This window comes from Neolamprologus brichardi, chromosome 13 (genome assembly GCF_056152115.1).
Source record: "Neolamprologus brichardi isolate AB-2024 chromosome 13, ASM5615211v1, whole genome shotgun sequence".
Classification (NCBI taxonomy): Eukaryota; Metazoa; Chordata; class Actinopteri; order Cichliformes; family Cichlidae; genus Neolamprologus; species Neolamprologus brichardi.
The window spans coordinates 6,981,324-6,999,682 of NC_142116.1; the positions used below are offsets into that span (position 1 = coordinate 6,981,324).

Consider the following 18,359-nt stretch of genomic DNA (forward strand, 5'->3'; position numbering starts at 1 on the left):
TTTATGAAAAATTAAGTACACCCCATAAATCAATAGTTTATGGAGCCTCCTTTAGCATCAATAACTTAAAGTAATCGTTTTCTGTATGACTTGCAGTCTGACTTGGAATTTTACCCTACTCTCTGTTACAGTGTTGCTTCAGCCCATTGAGGTTCAGGTTATATTAAGGTCCTGTCCTGTTGTATGAACCAGTTTTGACCAAGCTTTATCTATGAGACAGATGGCCTTACATTTGATTCTTGAATAATTTGGTATGCAGAGGAGTTCATGGTCGAGTCAGTAACTGCAAGAAGCCCAGAGCCCGTGGCTGCAAAGCAAATCCAAATCTTAACACCTACACACACTGCTTCTGCTTTTGGGTTAGTTTTTGCTAAATGACACATTGTAATATGTGTCATTTAGCAAAATGTGTCATATGTGTCATTTAGTTGATTGTCAGAGGTTTAATTTTCCTAATTTTGAGGCCTGCTAAGGATCAGATTATTTTATTATGTCCTGATTTGTAAAACCTGTGAATTGAAAGATGGTGTACTTTCTTTTTGCCATGATTATAATGTGAAAAGAGGGATTGTAAGTGTTATCAGAAACTAATCAAATAAGCTAAAAGGAATTTGTTCTCTCCTTTTTCCTATACTAAATAAAAATATGTCTGGAAGCGTGAGAGGGTAATTCTAAATTAATACGTTTGTATAAGATACATGGATTGTGCGCAGCCATTTATAAATATAGTTGTGGTCAGAAGTGAAACGCTCATCATGGGCCTGAATTTCTTGGTAATTTTGAACTGTTCATTTCCCAGGATGGAACGATTGTACAGCATACATCTTTCTTTGTTCAAAAAACACTAATCTGAATTTATTTTGGATTTTCTCTAATCCACAAAAGATCACAAGTGCACATGCAGGCTCAAATATATATATATACACTCAAATATTTTAAATGTTAAGGTTCTGCAGTTTCATTTAACTTGACGAGGCCTACTAACTTCGCATTGGTGATTATGATTGACTATAACTGTAGTTTGTCTTTGCCAGCATAAAAAGAATTTGTTTGACAGCACTCACTGGCCAACACTCAGAACAATGAGAAATTCCAAGGAACTGGAAACTGCTGGAAGACCAGTGTCAGAAACTGAACTACTTGGTCACAATAACAGAGGGTATGTGTGGAGGGGCAAAGATGATGCTTTCAAATATAAGAACACTGTACCAGCTCTTAAGCATGGTGGTGCTAGCATCATTCTCTGGCGCTATTTTGCTGTCAGTAATTGTGGTACATTGCAGAAAGTGGATGGAATAATGAAGGAGTAGGACCACCTCCACATTCTTGCAAAGATAGTAGTAGTAGTTAGACAGAAGCTAGATAGTTAAAGCCAGAACACAGCTGGGTGCTCCAGGTTAGGTTCATGACACACATCAAAACTGGACCGAATAAATAACTGTGCATCGAATTATTGTGTTTTGTGTAAGTCATTAAAGAAGTATGCTATGCAGTACGTAAACTTCTAACCACAACTTAATGCGTGCACAATATGTAGATGGTTTGTGACACACAGTAATTATTTGTGTGATTATGTTTTTCCCTTCCTTCTTTAACTGTATGTAGGTTGATGATATGAAATTAAAAAAATAAAATAAAATTTGAAATAAATAAATAAAACGGGTTTTATGGGACGAATTCAAAGATGAAGAAGAGAATGTATGTCATTTGAACACACCGGATGAGCACCCTTCCCTTCCTCCTTTCGGCCGGGTTGGTGTGTCTTCCTTCCGGCTTTGCCGAAGAAAGTTGAGGGAGGTTCAGCAGCAACTGGGCTTTTACATAATGGACAGCCAGGGAAGGAAAGTGGTGGTCTGCGACAATGGGACGGGGGTAAGCTTACCGTTTTAGCTCGGCGTGTTACCAGCTCGAGTCTTGCTCTAAAAGGAGCCGTTATGTCGACTGATTTGCTGAAACAGGAAGTGGGTCTGTCACCGTCCAAGCTAGCTAGCGTTAACTGGGTGTGTAGCTAGCCAGTTAGCCTGCTAATTTTCATTCATCCAGTCCTGATGCGGAAACGGCCCGCGGATTGGATGGGAATGCACGGATAAAATGTAATTAAAATCTCTAGTTGTATTGCTCCCTCCTGCATAACTCCCTTAATTAATAGTTAACGTCCTAGGTGCAACCACCGGTTAGTAAGCTAACCGAGCTAGCCTTTCTAGTTAGCTTTTAACAGCTGGCTGTCTGGTTTCTGCTGTCTGGCAGCTGCGTCAGTCATTTCAGCGATTTGTTCGGCAAACCACACGGAATTTGCAGATTCATTCTTTCCATGCTGTAGTCGGGGTTTGCTTTCCAAGGACGAGAGCTACATGTTTTTTTCACTCAGTGTCGGCTAGGTGTAACGCTAGCTAGGCCGTGTCAGGTGAATTGAGGAACCACCTTTACGTTTTCTCATTCCGCAGCTAACACTAACTTCGCTCATTAAAATTTTAACCCAAGCATCCATTAGTAAGGAGTCTGGAAAGACCTCAGCAGGTGTATTTCTGCACGTATCTTTGGATCTGCACGTCGGCTGTGTGTTTACATGTACTTATTGATTAAAAGTGGGGGCTAAACACTCGGAAGTTATGGGTGTTTAAAATGAAACATTGCGAAAGAGCCCCCACCACAAAGGAAAGTAACCACCATCCAAAAAGCTGCTCATATTTGCACTACATCAGATACATTTTTGTGGTCTTTTCGTCCCCAATAGTAATTATCAACATGAATGATATACTGCTGTATTTCCTTGTAGCTGTACTCGCTCTTAATAAAATACTCAGCTTGTGTGCCATCAAGCATTTAATATAAACTTTACTGAGCTTTGTTTATGCTTCTAAATTGCTTCTTGCACACACACAGGTAGCACTGTTTCTTTTGGGGTGTGCAGGCTTCCTTGTCTAAACGTCAGCAGTCAAAGAGGATGTTGGCTCAGCATGTTACTGACTAATAAGGCTCTTTTGAGTTGTGAGTCTTTCAAGAGCTTTCTGTGAAACAGAGGGAAAAAACAGCCCTGTGTCAGAGTTGAACTGAGAAGTCAAGAGGAAGTGAGACGAGTCTGAACCACAGCAGTATATGTCACTAGCAGATTTGTTAAGAGCGCTGTTGCATGCTTTTTCACAGTCCAATGCAAATGCGGTTTCTTTCCTTTTCTTTTTCGCATGCAGAAAAAGTTTAGACTATTTATTGTTTAGTTTACTCTTGATAGTCTTTCAATGAATTTTACCATAACGGTTTCCAAATTGCATGTTTGCAGTCTGCATCCCTTGTTACTTGGTTACATTTTGTGCTGTGTATTGATGCAGAAAATGTTTTAATAGTTGGTTCAAAGCAAATTAAATTGGTGCAAAAAAGGGTGTGTAGAATCAGAAAACAGGCAAATATTTTAATTAGAGCTAAAACAACTTCCTGTAACGGTATTTGCGGCTGATATTTTAGAGGTAATCGTACACCAGCGCACCCCTGATGCTATCTTTTCCTGGTCTTCGGTTACCTGAGCTCATGCAACTATTCTAGCTGAGCGCAAAGAACAGCAAATTGTCTATATCTCCATTTGGTGTAAATGATAGTCTTTGTAGCTCTCACAAAATTGATTTTTACAAATGGTTCTAATAATATTTTATTTGTTGGTAATAACACAGAGGGGTTTTCAATGTATAAATGTGAAAAACACAGATGCAGAATATTAATGTTGAATATCTTTGTTTGTTTTTTGCATTAAAAAGGAAATTAGGCACAGATATAAAACATCTTGTATACTTGAGTCTACAAATACAGGAACTGAGCACATTTAGACATGCAGTACATGAAACGTGCATCGTCATCAAACATGCTCATTCTGAATGGTAATTGGGGTCTTTGTTATCAATAGGATGATAGTGATGTTTTCAAGCTCTGTTCTAGAATTGATCTCATCAGTATTTTCTAATCACTTCGTCTGTGCTCTGGTTTTCTTCCCTTTTTGTCTCTCTATTGTAGTTTGTCAAGTGCGGCTATGCAGGCTCCAACTTCCCAGAGCACATCTTCCCTGCACTTGTTGGGAGACCCATCATTCGTTCTACAGCCAAAGTGGGAAACATTGAGATCAAGGTACAGACTGTTCCTCCTTATGCATTTTTTTTCCCCTCAAGGAAATGGGTCATCGGACAAAAATATAAGTTGAAAACAGGAGAGAGAGAAAATCAAGATGTGAAATATACATTACAGAATAAAGTCAGTCTCTTATATAAGCACTGTGTCAAAGTAATAGACAGTCAAGATAGACTGTTGTAAGAGTTGGCACCCTAATGAATCTCTGAAAAATGCTTTGAACACCAGCCCACATCAAAACTAGCAGGTCCTTTTATTTTAGCAGGCAAGACAGCAGCGGTGTAAATGTCTTGACAGCTTCACATTATTTTGGCATGGTGCCTATCTCTACCTTTCTCCTTGTCCTTTCCACTTTTTTGTTCATTTTTTTTATATATCTGCCTCCTCTTCCTCCATGTTTTGTTCCTCTCCTGGTGAAGTAGAATGTCCAGAAAATGGTAAGTTTAGGTTGGTGTGTGCTTCTGATTCTTGCTTGCTATAGAGAGCTGAGTCATGTAATGAAATTAAAAATTAAGCCTCTTGTTTGATTGAGTTTTTCTTTTGTTTTGGCCCAGTGTGTTTCATGAATTAATTTTTTCATCACTCATTCTGATCCCATTTTTGTACATCCTCATTACCTTTTGATTTTGGGTGCTAAGCTGGGTATTGCTGGCTGGTAAGGCCAATCCACAGCAGTTTTTTTTTTCTCCAGGCTGAGAGTGTTAGCAGAAATAGCTGCAGTGAATCATAGGCCAGCTGTTATCGATGGAGTGCTAAAAGAGATTTTGGACCGGTTCCACTGTCAAAGTCTCTGATCTCCTGCTGCATCCTGACAGCTACCCTCCCACCAATCCTGAAGCAGTTTTCAGTTGAAAACAACTTAAAATGTCACCCAGAGCAATATGTGCCAAAGATCAGATTTTTCTGTATCTGTATGTATCATATGTATCTATTTTCCCAGCCATTTTGAAGCAGTCAGCATATTTTAATTGATTAATGTCCAATATGAAAAAGAATTATTCTTTATTCTAAGTGTAGAGGAAGTGCCCATACTTGAGGATGCATGGCAGACAGCTGTGGTGGAGATGGAAACACATCTGTTTTTCTTTCCTTTTTTCCCCCCCTTCTTTCTTTCTTTTTTCTTTAATGACACCACATGGAGGCGATGCCTGTGACTGGTACTCATTAATGCCAAAGAGCACAGGATGAACCCATAAAATGGCTGCCTTCAGTAGGCTTTTGATGTCTCCAAGTGGAACGTGAGATGCTTGACTGTGTGGCTAACACTGAGCTCTAACCCAACAGTTGTTTACATTTTGCCGGGGTGCCTTGCATGCAGATAGTTGAATGTGGCTTAAACGAGTGGTGTACTGTAGCTAAAGGAAAGTGTTTCCAGGTGTATATGCATGGAAAATGATGCCTTGTTGTGCATGGTGGGTAATTGCGTTTTAAGTCAAAGTGCTACATGAATGCTTTTGTTGTCAGATGACAGAAGTTTTCAGGTGGCAAGTAGGCAAATGAGATGACTGAGTTTAATTTCCAGGCCGAGGCTATATACGCATCCTTTTGCCCAGTGACTCTGATTGTTCCACAGTGGGCTCCACAATCCTGAGGGCTCTGCTGCCCTATTTTTAAATATTTATCTCTGTTAAATTTCCTGCAGGACCTGATGGTGGGGGATGAGGCTAGTGAGCTGCGCTCCATGCTCGAGGTCAATTATCCAATGGAGAACGGCATTGTCAGGAACTGGGATGACATGAAGCACTTGTGGGACTACACCTTTGGCCCAGAGAAGCTCAACATCGACTCCCGCAACTGCAAGATTCTGCTGACCGAGCCCCCCATGAACCCCACTAAGAACCGTGAGAAAATCATCGAGGTAACATTAAAATTGTCATTATCAGAGGCAGCATCTTGCAGCCTTTCGGGGGAAAATTGATTTTAAAAGCATAGCAGAAGTTGCAGTTTGGTTTATCCTCCGTGAAATGACTTCATTGTGTGCTACTTCTGCATTACGCTACAGAAATAATTTTGCACCCACGTTGCCTGCTGTAGTGTGTCAAGTTTCTCAACAGTTGTACTTCCTGTCCTCTACCACAGGTGATGTTTGAGACCTACCAGTTTGCAGGAGTCTACATTGCTATTCAGGCTGTGCTGACACTGTATGCCCAAGGTAGAGGCCTTTACATACATGTTTAGTCAAAACGGACACTAACCTTTTTCTGTTGCATAACACAGCTTTCATGTCACAGACTTTTTTTAGACTTGTTCTTCTGCTTCCTTAAACTGCCTCATCTAGAAATTAATTTTAGCCCTGAAGTGCAATTATAGGCCCTTCAAGCGGACAGTTATAAAACGTATTGTACTATTTGCTTGATTACTATTTACGTCGTTAAACTTAGAAACAAGACCGCTGTTAAAGTTAGTTGTGGAAGTTTTTGTGTAGCAGTATTTAGCTACTACACAAACACTTCTTGGTCAAAATGTTTGTTCTTACAGACCAACACAATCATATTTGTGCCAAAACATTTATCAGTACTTCTGACATCAGCTGATATGTTGTGCACACACAGCTTTGCGTGAGGTCTGTCTAGTATTCTACTATTTTTATCAGATTTTTTTTTTTTTAAATAAGCAATCACCTACTTATAACTGCTACTGAGCAGTTATAAGTAGGTATCTGTTACATTAGCTGTGTTATTGCGTGTTTACCCAGCCAGCAGTAATCAGCAGCTGCAAGCACACTCTGGATAAAATTCTCCTTGCTTGATAGAATTGCAGGTTATTAACTGTAGAGTGTGTTTGTGTTTCAGGCCTTCTCACTGGTGTGGTGGTGGACTCGGGTGATGGTGTCACGCACATTTGTCCTGTGTATGAAGGCTTCAGTCTGCCCCACCTGACAAGACGTCTGGACATCGCAGGCAGGGACATCACCCGCTACCTCATCAAGGTATCCAGTTTGAATAATGTCATCAAAGTGTTTCTATGTGAGGTAGATATCTAATATTCTTAGATTAATCTTTAAATAGCAGGTTCTGTGAGAACTCCATTCTAACATCCGACTTCCAAAATGTGCTGCTGAATGCACAAGTTTGAATATGTTTTGCAGCGTATAAAAAATATGTCACAGTTTAGTCTTTTTTTGTGTGTGAAGTCTTGCATATGTCATCAGATTCTTTGTTTGCAACTAAATGAGAAGATCTTAATTTAGAAAAGCTCCTCCAGTGCAATTTGATATATTAGGAGATTACATTAAGTAAGCCAAAGCGTCTCATTTTATTCTGCTTTTCCTTCCCTATTCCCTGACCTCTTTCTCATTCTCCATGTGCAGTTGTTACTGTTGAGGGGTTATGCCTTCAACCACTCTGCAGACTTTGAGACGGTGCGCATGATGAAGGAAAAGCTGTGCTATGTAGGCTACAACATCGAACAGGAGCAGAAGTTGGCGCTCGAGACCACCGTGCTGGTGGAATCATACACGGTAGACACTCGCATGTTTATTCTTAACAGTAATAAATCGCTGACAAATGCAGTTACATTTGGTGTGACATTGTGAGAGAACTGATCCACATGTTTGATGTTAATCCCAAGCTGGTCGGTACAGTTGCCTTATGAACGCCAATAAAAGATTTTAGGGTGTGCCGTTTTGGAAAGCGTTATCAAAACACTGCAGCTTGCATAAAAAGGGCGTTAAAAATGATGGCTGCCCTCACACGGGCATTGTGTGCATTAGTCACTCAAGAAGCCGAGCTTTATATAACAAAAATGCAGTAAAATAATGATAACAAAAATCTACATACATTAATAGTCATTAACTCAAGTATATGAGTCAGCAGCTCTGTGCATTGAATCTTTTAAAATTTTTATTCCAATTTTGGCTCTCAGTGAGTCATATCACTTTCATTTATCCAGCACATTTAAGCAACAAGACTTCGACTCCACTCCCAAAAACACACAACCCGTGAAAACAAACACTAAAATTCCAAATTGCAATGATGATAATAAACAAATGAATAAAATCTGGTTCTGTTTTGTAGTGGTTAACACATTTGTCTAACGCACAAAAGGTCTCCAGTTCAAGACTCAGAAGAGGCAAAAATTGCTGGGAGGGTGTCCGGGGTCAAAGTCTGTGCCAAATCAAATATGCAGATATGTCCTCTGTCATGACACCTTGTGAATAAGTGAGCAGTCAAAAGAAGCTTTAAATAAAAACTAAATATTAAAAGAAAATGAGTAATTATTTTTTTCATCAAAAAGCAAGTTTAAAGTATTATATTTATTAAATAATTGTCACGGTAACCAAGCAGCCCTACCCATCACAGGTACAAATGTGCAAAAACCAATTGAAATTCTGAAATGTATATTTTTGGCATATTAAACATCTATTTTATTTAGGTTGAATGTTTTTACAAGTCAGCAAATTTCCAGCCGTGAAGGGTTGCACGTTTTTTTTTTTGTTTGTTTTGTTTACTTTTTTCCTTTAAAATGAGTTCTTTTTACACACGCCACATGTGCACAAGTTTCATATTTCTGCCTAAAATAGCATCGGTGCAGACAGAATCCCTCCCAAAGGATTTGTTATTCAAAAGTGGCAGTATTTTGAAATAATCAAAACTAATGGGGTAACTAAATCTGTTTCAGCACTGAGCTAAGTAGACTACCACATGCCCACTGTTGGTGCAGTTGGCAGCTTTGGTACAGGACAGTGCTACTGACTAACAGTTTTCTCTGAGACTCAGACATATGGGGGTGCAGGGCTCCTCCGTCAGGCTTGCTTTTCTTTCCGAGGTCCATTTCCCTGCAGAGAGAACCACAGGATCCAAACATTAGTCCTGGTGTCTGTGTTACTGCACGCCTTTCCGAGCACATGTTGTGTCTCAGTGCGCTCTGACCATGTGTGTTTGGGTTAGTGTAGGCGACTGTGTGCGTGTAGGTGAATAGGTGCGTGAACATGTATGTGTAAGTATGGTTTTGTGTGCCGAAACAAGGAGGGCAATGTACCTGTGGCCGAAAGGTCCTGAATTGCGCGTTACATCATTTCCTGTGCAGCCACTTTGCGGCAGTGGCTAGGCTCTGTTTCCTCCCACTGCCCTTGGCTGAATGAAGCCTTTTTATAGTCACATGCATTCACTATAGTCAGTTTGAGGCCAGCACTCTCCGTGCTCTAACTTGCTGTACAGTGTCACCAGTCTGGGAGGATTTTCTTTTCTTTTGAGAAGTTAAACCTTCCTTTCAGTATCAATCATGATTCTCACTGTAGAGTTTCACACCCTTGGGCACTCTTGTACATTAAATCTTACCTCTTCATTAGTGTCATGTTTTTTTTTTCTCCCCCTCTTTGCTTTTTTTTTTTCCTTCTCATCCCTCCCACACAACTCCAGCTGCCAGATGGCCGTGTGATCAAGGTGGGAGGAGAGCGGTTTGAGGCCCCTGAGGCTCTGTTCCAGCCCCACCTCATCAACGTGGAGGGCGTTGGAGTGGCCGAGCTACTCTTCAACACCATCCAAGCAGCTGACATAGACACCAGGTGAGGCCAACAAAAGGGCACATGTATACTCCACTATCAATAAAAAGCTTTCCTGAGGGTGACTCAGTGTTTCCACAGCATTAGGAAGTTTCAGCAGAGGCAGACGTTTTGGCAAGCAGAAGATAGATGGATGTCAAATGGCAATGTCAGCTGATCACAGCTTTCGCTTAAGCAATGGAGGCTTTTAGACTTAAAACTAAATATTTTGTGAAGTCTAGAGTTTAGTATGGAAAGTTTGAAAATTGATCATGAGTCTTTAAAAGAATGGAACAAGGGGAAAAAATGTAAACACTTGCAAGTCAACTAAGTATGACTGATCCCTTGCTGCTTAAATTCAATAATTTATTTTTACTCTCTTGAAGTCACTGAAGATCTGTTTGGAAAGTACATTTTCCAGCATTTGCTGACTTAAAATGAGAAAATGTGCCTTTTCCTGCTCTCACCCTTTTCTGCCTTCCTGTCATCAGGCCTGAGTTCTACAAACACATCGTTCTCTCAGGCGGATCTACCATGTACCCCGGCCTGCCATCTCGGCTGGAGAGGGAGCTCAAGCAGCTGTACCTGGAGCGTGTGCTCAAGGGAGATGTGGACAAGCTTTCGGTGAGAAACCAGCCCTCTTCTATAAAGTGACATGTACTACTGACTGTGAGCAAAAACTGCTCAAATATGATTCACAGCATGATTGTCACTTTGAAAAACTGGGACATTTATTTTAGCTCATTAGATTTATCCAGTGTGATTTTTAAAGAGTGCTCTAGTTATAGAAAGGAACATAGAAGTCTGCATCTGGCCTCTGGTTTGAAGTAAAACATTTCCCCTGATTCTCACAATTTGTTAAAGATCTTCAGTACGGCTTTTCCCACATGTTAGAGAGCATTGAAGTGCCAGAAGCAAGCACAGGGAACATGTTTCTCAAGGATGTAAATGACACCTCGCTGTGTTTTCACACACCTTGAACTTAAACTGCATGCAGCTATCATGTCTGAACCTTGCCCGTTTCAAGCACAAGACTGGATTTATGAATTTTTTTGGTGCAGTGTAGACAAACTACCACAAGGTAGTGCCAGAGGCCAGACGCTCATTTATTTTAAACAAGCGTGCAGTTAACTTCATAGTGACAAATATTTGTTTTGGTAAAATATTTCTACCTTTTCATGTCGGTATCCCAAAGACACAGATGATTTTAAACAGAAGTATTTTATAAACAAAGCTCAGCAGATGACTCATAGGTTTAAAGAACACATCATTATGTGCTTTACTTTTCTGCCTGCAACTGCAATCGACCCCAATTTTCCCAGATTGTCTCATATTTTTTTGAATTGAAGTCTGCAAAGTTAGTGTGGGAATCCAATGATAGGTTTTTTTCCCTTTATGAAAACTCTTCAGAACTAAAACGATGCTGCTGAGTTTTTGCTAGAAAGAAACTGCTTTGCTGAATGTCAGTTTCAACTCTAGCGTTAACTAAACCACAGTCAGTCTTGCTAGCACTTGTTTTCCTGCCAGAATATGGCAAATACACCACCTCCTTTTGTAGCTTGCACCTTTACAAGTTTGTTAGTACGTTTAGACAGCCAGTCACGTGAGCAACAAACAGAAGCAGCATCCTTTGCCCTATTTGGTGAAAATATGAGTGTTTAAACATGCCACACAGAAGTAGATTGTGCTGAAGGAGATGTTTGTGTTATCATTTTTCTGTGCTGAAAACACAAATTGGACTGCGTGTGAATCTGACCACAGCTGTCATGAGGTCGCTTTAAAGCAGCATTGGTTTGTGTTTTTGATTATCAATTGATCAGATGACTCGGTAATTTGCAAGGTCTCAGTTGTCGTGATAAAACCACAGAGTTATCAGCACACTCTGTGATTCCTGCTGGCTCTTAAAACAGCATTTTACTGCCTGTCACCTGATTGTTTTGGTCTTATGATAGAAAGTTTATTGTTTTTGCGTCTGTCTCTGAGCTCTCAGTCGCATCGATTCCATGCAGGCAGCTTTCTTCCTATATTTCCCTCAGGAGCTGGAAAACTCCTGAGACAAATGCAGGTTCTCACACGATCATGATCATAAGAGGATCCATTTTATTAGACTAAATGCTTAGCATTTGTTGGTCAGACCAGTCAGCTTCTTGTGGCAGCTGTGTGTTTTAGCTGCAGTAAAAGTCTACGTGTTGTAGTGGTGTACAGTCTCCAGGTTATTCTTTGTTTGTGCTCTCTCTGTAGCCATGTGGCCTTGTTTTGAATTCTTTAATCCATATACCAAATAAGAAATGTAAAAACACGAACGAGGTAGTAAAATGTTTCTGTAATTAATAATGGTGTAACATTTCCATGACAACAGTGACCTCGTTCAGTCATAGATGTTGCCGTTTCAGTTATTCACTACTTCTTTATTTTTGTTAAAACAAGGTTGATATGTTGTAGATTTGTGGTTTGTGCAGGAGTAGAAACCATCATTTCACAGTGTAGCTCATAGTAAATCTACTTTAGATGATTATAACATTATGGCTCATAATCAAATCTCTATGGAGAATATAAATGGGATTTTCAGTTCCTGAACCTCACTGTCGTGTTCTGTTAATACCCACATTAGCCTGTGATAGACAGAGGCCTCATCCAGTCACCTGTCAAGAGCCTTTAAATGAAGAGCCTCCCAGTTGTGTAACAGGCACTGTAAATTTGACTGGTCACATACTGGCTCCAAATGTTTCCTAATGTCTCATAGGTCATAACAGTTTTTGCTCATTAAAAAAAAAAATCTACCTCTGTTATTAATCACATGTATCTATGTGACGGACTACAGAGGTGCCCTGCAAGCTAGCGCTTCAAATTCACATTACTGTTATTTGTTAACAGTAAACTTGCGAGTGAACACGGGTTGATTTTCCAATTTTCAATTTATTCTTGTGGTTTTTTGCAAGCGGAAGCTTCTCTGTAGGTTTAAACACATTTTAAATGTGTTTTATATTTTAAATGTCACAAAAAAACCATGTTAGTTACACCTGGCTAAACCAAGCTGTCCAATCCTACTATAGCACAGTTCTCAAGTTTGCTGTTGGTTTAGACTGTAAAAAATTGAATTCAACATGTTTTCGATAGAAACTCCTTCAAACACTTGATGTTTGTTTTGTTTTTTTGTTTTTTTTAATTTATTTGGAAAAAATCCCACTAGGTCTTGAGGAAAGTCTTGGCCTGTTTAACACTTTTCTGGCCGAGGTGCATGTGAGAGTGCAATTATCCACCACCATGCTGGTCACGTATTAGCTGGTCCTTATCCCGCCAGTTCTCCAGTACAGAGTCCCTGTCAGATATCAGATCACGCCAATTTGCAAAAAGCTCAACTAATTTAAGTGCATTTAATGCTAGCAAGAGGACATCATGTGTCCTGTCTCCTGTAGTCTCTAACTCAAGCAGCTCCTGTTGCCTGAACCACATGAAATCTTTTCAGTAGTTCAACTCCAGTTGTTCTTTCTCAATGTTAAAAAGCGGACAACTGTGGAAATCAGCAAAAAATGCTTGTATTTCTTTCTTTCTTTCTTTTTTTTTTTTGCTTGCTTGCCTTGCCGGCTGTCTGGAGGCGGTGTATGTGTATAAACTTAACATGAGGCTGCTTCGACAGCGGACTGTGGTTAAACTATTTTTATTAAGAGAGCTCTCGCCATCTGAAGCCAAGGAGCTCATTGTGTCAAGAGTTGGGTAGCCATGAATTCAGTTATAGCATAGGAAGAACTGACAGTTAAGTAAAAAGTATTATCATAATTATACCTAATTATCTTCTGGTCTTACGCTTGTATCAAGTTAGTTTCTATCTGATTTAGACCACTCGAATTTTGATATAAATCTCCTTGACATTGATTAGAAAAACATGTAGACTTTTGGGAACTTTGAGCAGCATTGGCAACTCATCATTCTCCTCTGTGTTTCTTTTCCTGTAGAAATTTAAGATCCGGATTGAGGATCCTCCCAGGCGAAAGCACATGGTGTTCCTGGGTGGAGCCGTGCTGGCCGACATCATGAAGGACAAGGACAACTTCTGGCTGACCCGGGAGGAGTACCAGGAGAAAGGAGTCCGTGTGCTGGAAAAACTTGGAGTGACCGTCAGATAAAGCACTGGACGGACAGAACACCCACACGACATAATAATACACACACACACACACACATGAATATACACACAAACGCACACATACACGACATGCACACACATTTCCACCCCTTGCCCACATCGCAGAGTATATATCTATTTATCCCTGTTCCTCTCTGTTTCGGCCGTTGATTCCCTTCAAACACCGCAGGGAATCCAGCCATCACCTTCCCGCTCTCTCCTCTCTCTCTCCACTCTGCCTCTCTGCCTCTCTCTCTTCTCTCCTGGTTTGGGATTGGTTCACACTTTTCCTTGCAAGCCCCAAGAAACCAATTCCATCTTTGCAGATTTCCACTGATTCTTGCTGAGTGCTGGTGGGAGAAGGTTAAGAGCTGTCAATGCAGCATATTTACCTGCAGATTAGGCTTGTTGTGAATTAACACAGCCTCAGCAGAAAGCTTAGTTTCCTCCCTTGTTAAACCTGTAGAGGAGATAAAATGATGCAAAGTTTCTAAGCAACTCGTAAGCGTCTGTAACGTCACAATCAGGGTCCACCACAAACAGCCACGGGCCGCTTTGAGCATCTTTTCCGGGTGAGCGAGAACTGATCACATTTTTATGTCGGTTTTTATAAATGATATCATGACTTTTCTTTTCTGGGAGAGGGATTACTTTGTTTTTGCTTTTTTCCCTTTTTTGTTGGATGTATGAGTTTGATTTCCATCTTTAAATTTGACTCTTTTCTTTTTCATTGACTTTTGTTGCTGTGCACTGCTACCATTGTAAATGGAGTGTATTGTAGTAACAGAAGGTCCTCCATGTGTTTTTGTTTTCTTATTTTATGAAGAATTAATGGTTGATTTATAAAGGGACAAATACACAAACTAAAAGCCCCTGAGCTTGACATCGAGTGTGTGACGGTACTTTAGGGGTTCGTTGGTGGTGACACAGTGATGGGGTGTGGGGAGGGTTAGTATTTTTTTTTCCTCGTCAAGACAGCTTGGCCTCTGCCTCCTCTCTGGTTATAAATCAGAAGTTGAATGAATGGGTGTGAGCAGTTATAGCAATATTTCAAACTGGATCGACGCTATAGTACCTCACTCATCGTATTCCTCCAGATCCACCAAAGCACGGAGGCAGTGGCAGGTTTTAGGATGAGATCTGTTTAAATTTGGACACCTGGAGCATCGCAAAGCTGGGAAATTAAAACAGTATATTATACGGCTTATTTAAGTTCTCCAGACTTTCATTCCCAGCGGTCGACTTAATGATTACTGGAGGCACTTCTATTTTGATTACGATAAATGTGTATATTTTTTTTTCTCCTCTTTCCATGAACGTCTATCCAGTGCCAAGTGCAGTTAATGTTAACTGGATCTCATGTTTTAATGTCTTTCTTTTTGTCACAGTTTTTTGTTTTTACTTTCCTGTGTTGTTCATAGCATAACTGCCTAACGCTGATTTAAATAAAGAAAAGTGATTTATAAGGATGTTTGTGTGACAGGTTCCTTCTTTTTTTGGCACATGAAGCTTCTGTTTCACAAATTTATGGCTCGGAATAAGAAATCCTGACCATTGATTTGTAAATATTTATCTTTTGAAATGTATATTTGCAAGTAGGGGGAGATTAAATGGGTTGATTAAGTACAATGACAGGAGAAGGGTGTAGGTGGCCGAGGCTCATCCACAGAAGAGGACGAGACCTCTGCTCACAGACCCGAAGGAGGAAGAGGAAATGGAACAGCGGCAGAGGACTGGCGCCACCAGAGGAAGAGGCTCTCTTTCCGTGCCTGAAATAAAGATCGCACCCAGACTCTTCCGGCCTTGTTCCATTTTAATCCCTCGACTCTTGCCACTTCCCTCTTAACCCTGAACTATTACCTCAGGAGCGCCGTTTGAAATTTCCTCCCCATCAGAGCACAAAGGGCATCACGTAAGGATGTTTGCAAAAGTAGTTTGGAGCATTTCATTGTTTTGTTTTTTAAAAAATTTATTTTCTGTCACTTCAGAATATGTATTTGGTATGGAATGAGGAAAAAGGAGTTAAAAATCCGCCACATGAACTTTACACATTTTAAATGGTGCACTCAAGTTCCCCTAAACAGCTTCTGAATAAACTTTGTTTAGCAATTTAAGACTAATAAAAAATAATTCTTCTTTAATACTTGTTTTCTTATAGTTTTGCTGCCCAAACATTCTCTCTAAACTCTCTAGTCAAAGCATTATCCACAGGGTGGGAGTAGAGAGACATTTCCTCTCAGCAGTCTTTATCTCATGTTCAGGCAATCAAAAAAGTATGTTGAAGCAACTATCTCTTCGAACTTTACATCTGTAACGTCTCTGTTCAGTTTGAGTGAATCAAGCGGTTTTCGACCTGATGCAAAAACAGAACAGGTTAAAATGCTACAAAGGTAATACTCCCCGAGTTAACTGTTGAACAAAATCTTTGTGGTAAGGAAGGAAAAACGTTAAATCCTGCCTATCTTTGGGCATGGGACCACGGCCACCCATTCCTGTAAACTGCACTGGGAAGTGAGCGCCGGTGCTCATGCACCCAGAGAGGGGCCATGCTGACCCCATTACACGAGCAGATATCTTAAATGCTTGCACATGTGGACCGCGATGCTGTTTGCAGCCGTTGAGCTGCTTAGCAGGCCCCCAAAAGCCCTCAGGGACCTTCTTTCTCTTCTCTTTTCTCTTTCCCTCCCCCTCCCCTCACTTGCTCCATCATTATCGCCCACATGCTTTTCCAGAGACATCCTGAGTGAAACAGCTCGACGTCCTCGATGGCTATCACATGTTCCTCCTGTGGAGGGAGGCAGCTCCCCTGGAAGACATGTTGAGGAGAATAAGACAGGCTGTACTAGCCTCAGTTTTTCTTTGTGCTTTCTTTCATCAAATATGTTGCAAAACTTTTTAGAAGTTTCAAAGTCATAAGGAAAAACTTGTGGCTTTGACATTTTTTTGAATCCTCTGGGTCTCCTCGTGAAATCATCCTTTCGCTTTTCATGAAAAGTGATTTATAACGATGTTTGTGTGTTAGGTTCCTTACATCAAACTTCTTCTGTTAGCTATTACCTCACTAAGTTCTACCACAATTGAAAACTGTTTAGGGACTTCACATAACCCTATATTGATTTTTTCAGTATATTTGATCTACATTTAAGCAACTTCTTTCAGATGCTGGAAGATGAACCTAATAATATAAATCATTGTTCTCTAAATCTTTCTCTATCTTCTTGGACTTGCACTGCAGCAGGAATTGAGGCCAGTTTTTTACACAAACCCCACCCACCTCAAAAAAGAAACAGAAATACAGGTCTTATTTTTGAAGGGTTCACCAGAGGATAAATCCTACTGACTTTGGAGATTTCTTGTATTATTATTGGAATTGGTGGCTGTGGTCCCATGCCCAAAGATAGGCAGGATTTAACCTTTTCCTCCTTACCACAAATATTTTGTTCAACAGTTACCTTTGCAGCATGTTAACACGTCCTGTTTCTGCATCAGGTCTAAAACTGAACAGAGATGTTACGGATTTAAAATTTGAAGATACAGTTGCTTCAGCGTACTTTTTTGATTGCCTGAAGTTGAGATAAAACTGCTAAGGGGACACGTCTCTCTACTTAGGGTCATTGTAGTGTCACTGTTGTTTTGGAGCACACTGGGGAGACCACGGCCATTGGGGAGGGCTGTTGCAATGAGGGGCTGTGCTTCATGTGCAATGATTCCTAGGTGGGTGGTACATGTCACAGTAACAACCACATGGATAAACCTTTAAGCATACCACTGAATTCTAAACCTTCAGGTGATTTTAACGCTGCTGATTTCTGTATGGACAAATGAAAAAAATATGTAACTTAATTTTATTTCAGCTTTACAAACTTATCAGTAATGGCATAACTGATGCGTGCTTACAGTTACAATAACGTATCTCCTACTTTTACTGATGGGTTGAGTATAACAGTTTGTATAGTCAGCATATTGTAATTAGCTAACTGTTTCATGAGTAAAAACAGGACGTCAACCACCTTGCGACTAGGAAAAAATCAATGGCTGCCCAGTGACTGAATTATTTTGCTGTCTGAGACTGTTTTAGAAGTAGTTTCCATGAAGATCTGGTTGCTCACAGGGTGACTGTGCAACATCCTTATCCTTTGGGCGACCACTTCTGATTGCAAGTTGAGTGCAGTTGCTTGCTTGCCTGTCTCGAAACAACTGCAGTCTGCCCCAGAGTTAGCACTCTCAGACAGATTGGTCAATGATCGATCTTTTTTTTTTTATAAATGTAGACAGACTGCCAGCATATTGCAATCAGTGAGTTAGTCTGCACTGCAATAGGACACTTGACTCAACTGGTTATGAGCTGGTTACATTCTGGTTACATTCCAACATCAACAGAAGATTGTTGTGGGATCTTCTGGGGCGACCGTGGCTCAGGGGGTTGGGACGCGTATCTTTAACCGGAAGGTTGCCGGTTCGATCCCTGGGTTCTCTGTCCTGGTCGTTGTGTCCTTGGGCAAGACACTTTACCCTACTGGTGTTGGCCAGAGGGGCCGATGGCGCGATATGGCAGCCTCGCTTCTGTCAGTCTCCCCCAGGGCAGCTGTGGCTACAACCGTAGCTTGCTTCCACCAGTGTGTGAATGTGAGAATGAATAGTGGA

General features: G+C 40.6%; 1 protein-coding gene across 1 annotated transcript; it reads left to right on the forward strand.

The window, feature by feature from the left end:
• The first annotated feature begins 1,749 nt into the window (after positions 1 to 1,749).
• On the forward strand, positions 1,750 to 15,181 carry actr2b (actin related protein 2b). Its single transcript, XM_006783540.3, has 9 exons — positions 1,750 to 1,872; positions 4,000 to 4,110; positions 5,753 to 5,968; positions 6,190 to 6,262; positions 6,903 to 7,039; positions 7,421 to 7,570; positions 9,471 to 9,616; positions 10,084 to 10,216; positions 13,546 to 15,181. The coding sequence occupies exons 1-9, from the start codon at positions 1,825 to 1,827 to the stop codon at positions 13,714 to 13,716; spliced, it is 1,185 nt and encodes a 394-aa protein (XP_006783603.1). The 5' UTR covers positions 1,750 to 1,824; the 3' UTR covers positions 13,717 to 15,181.
• Positions 15,182 to 18,359: the final 3,178 nt, after the last annotated feature.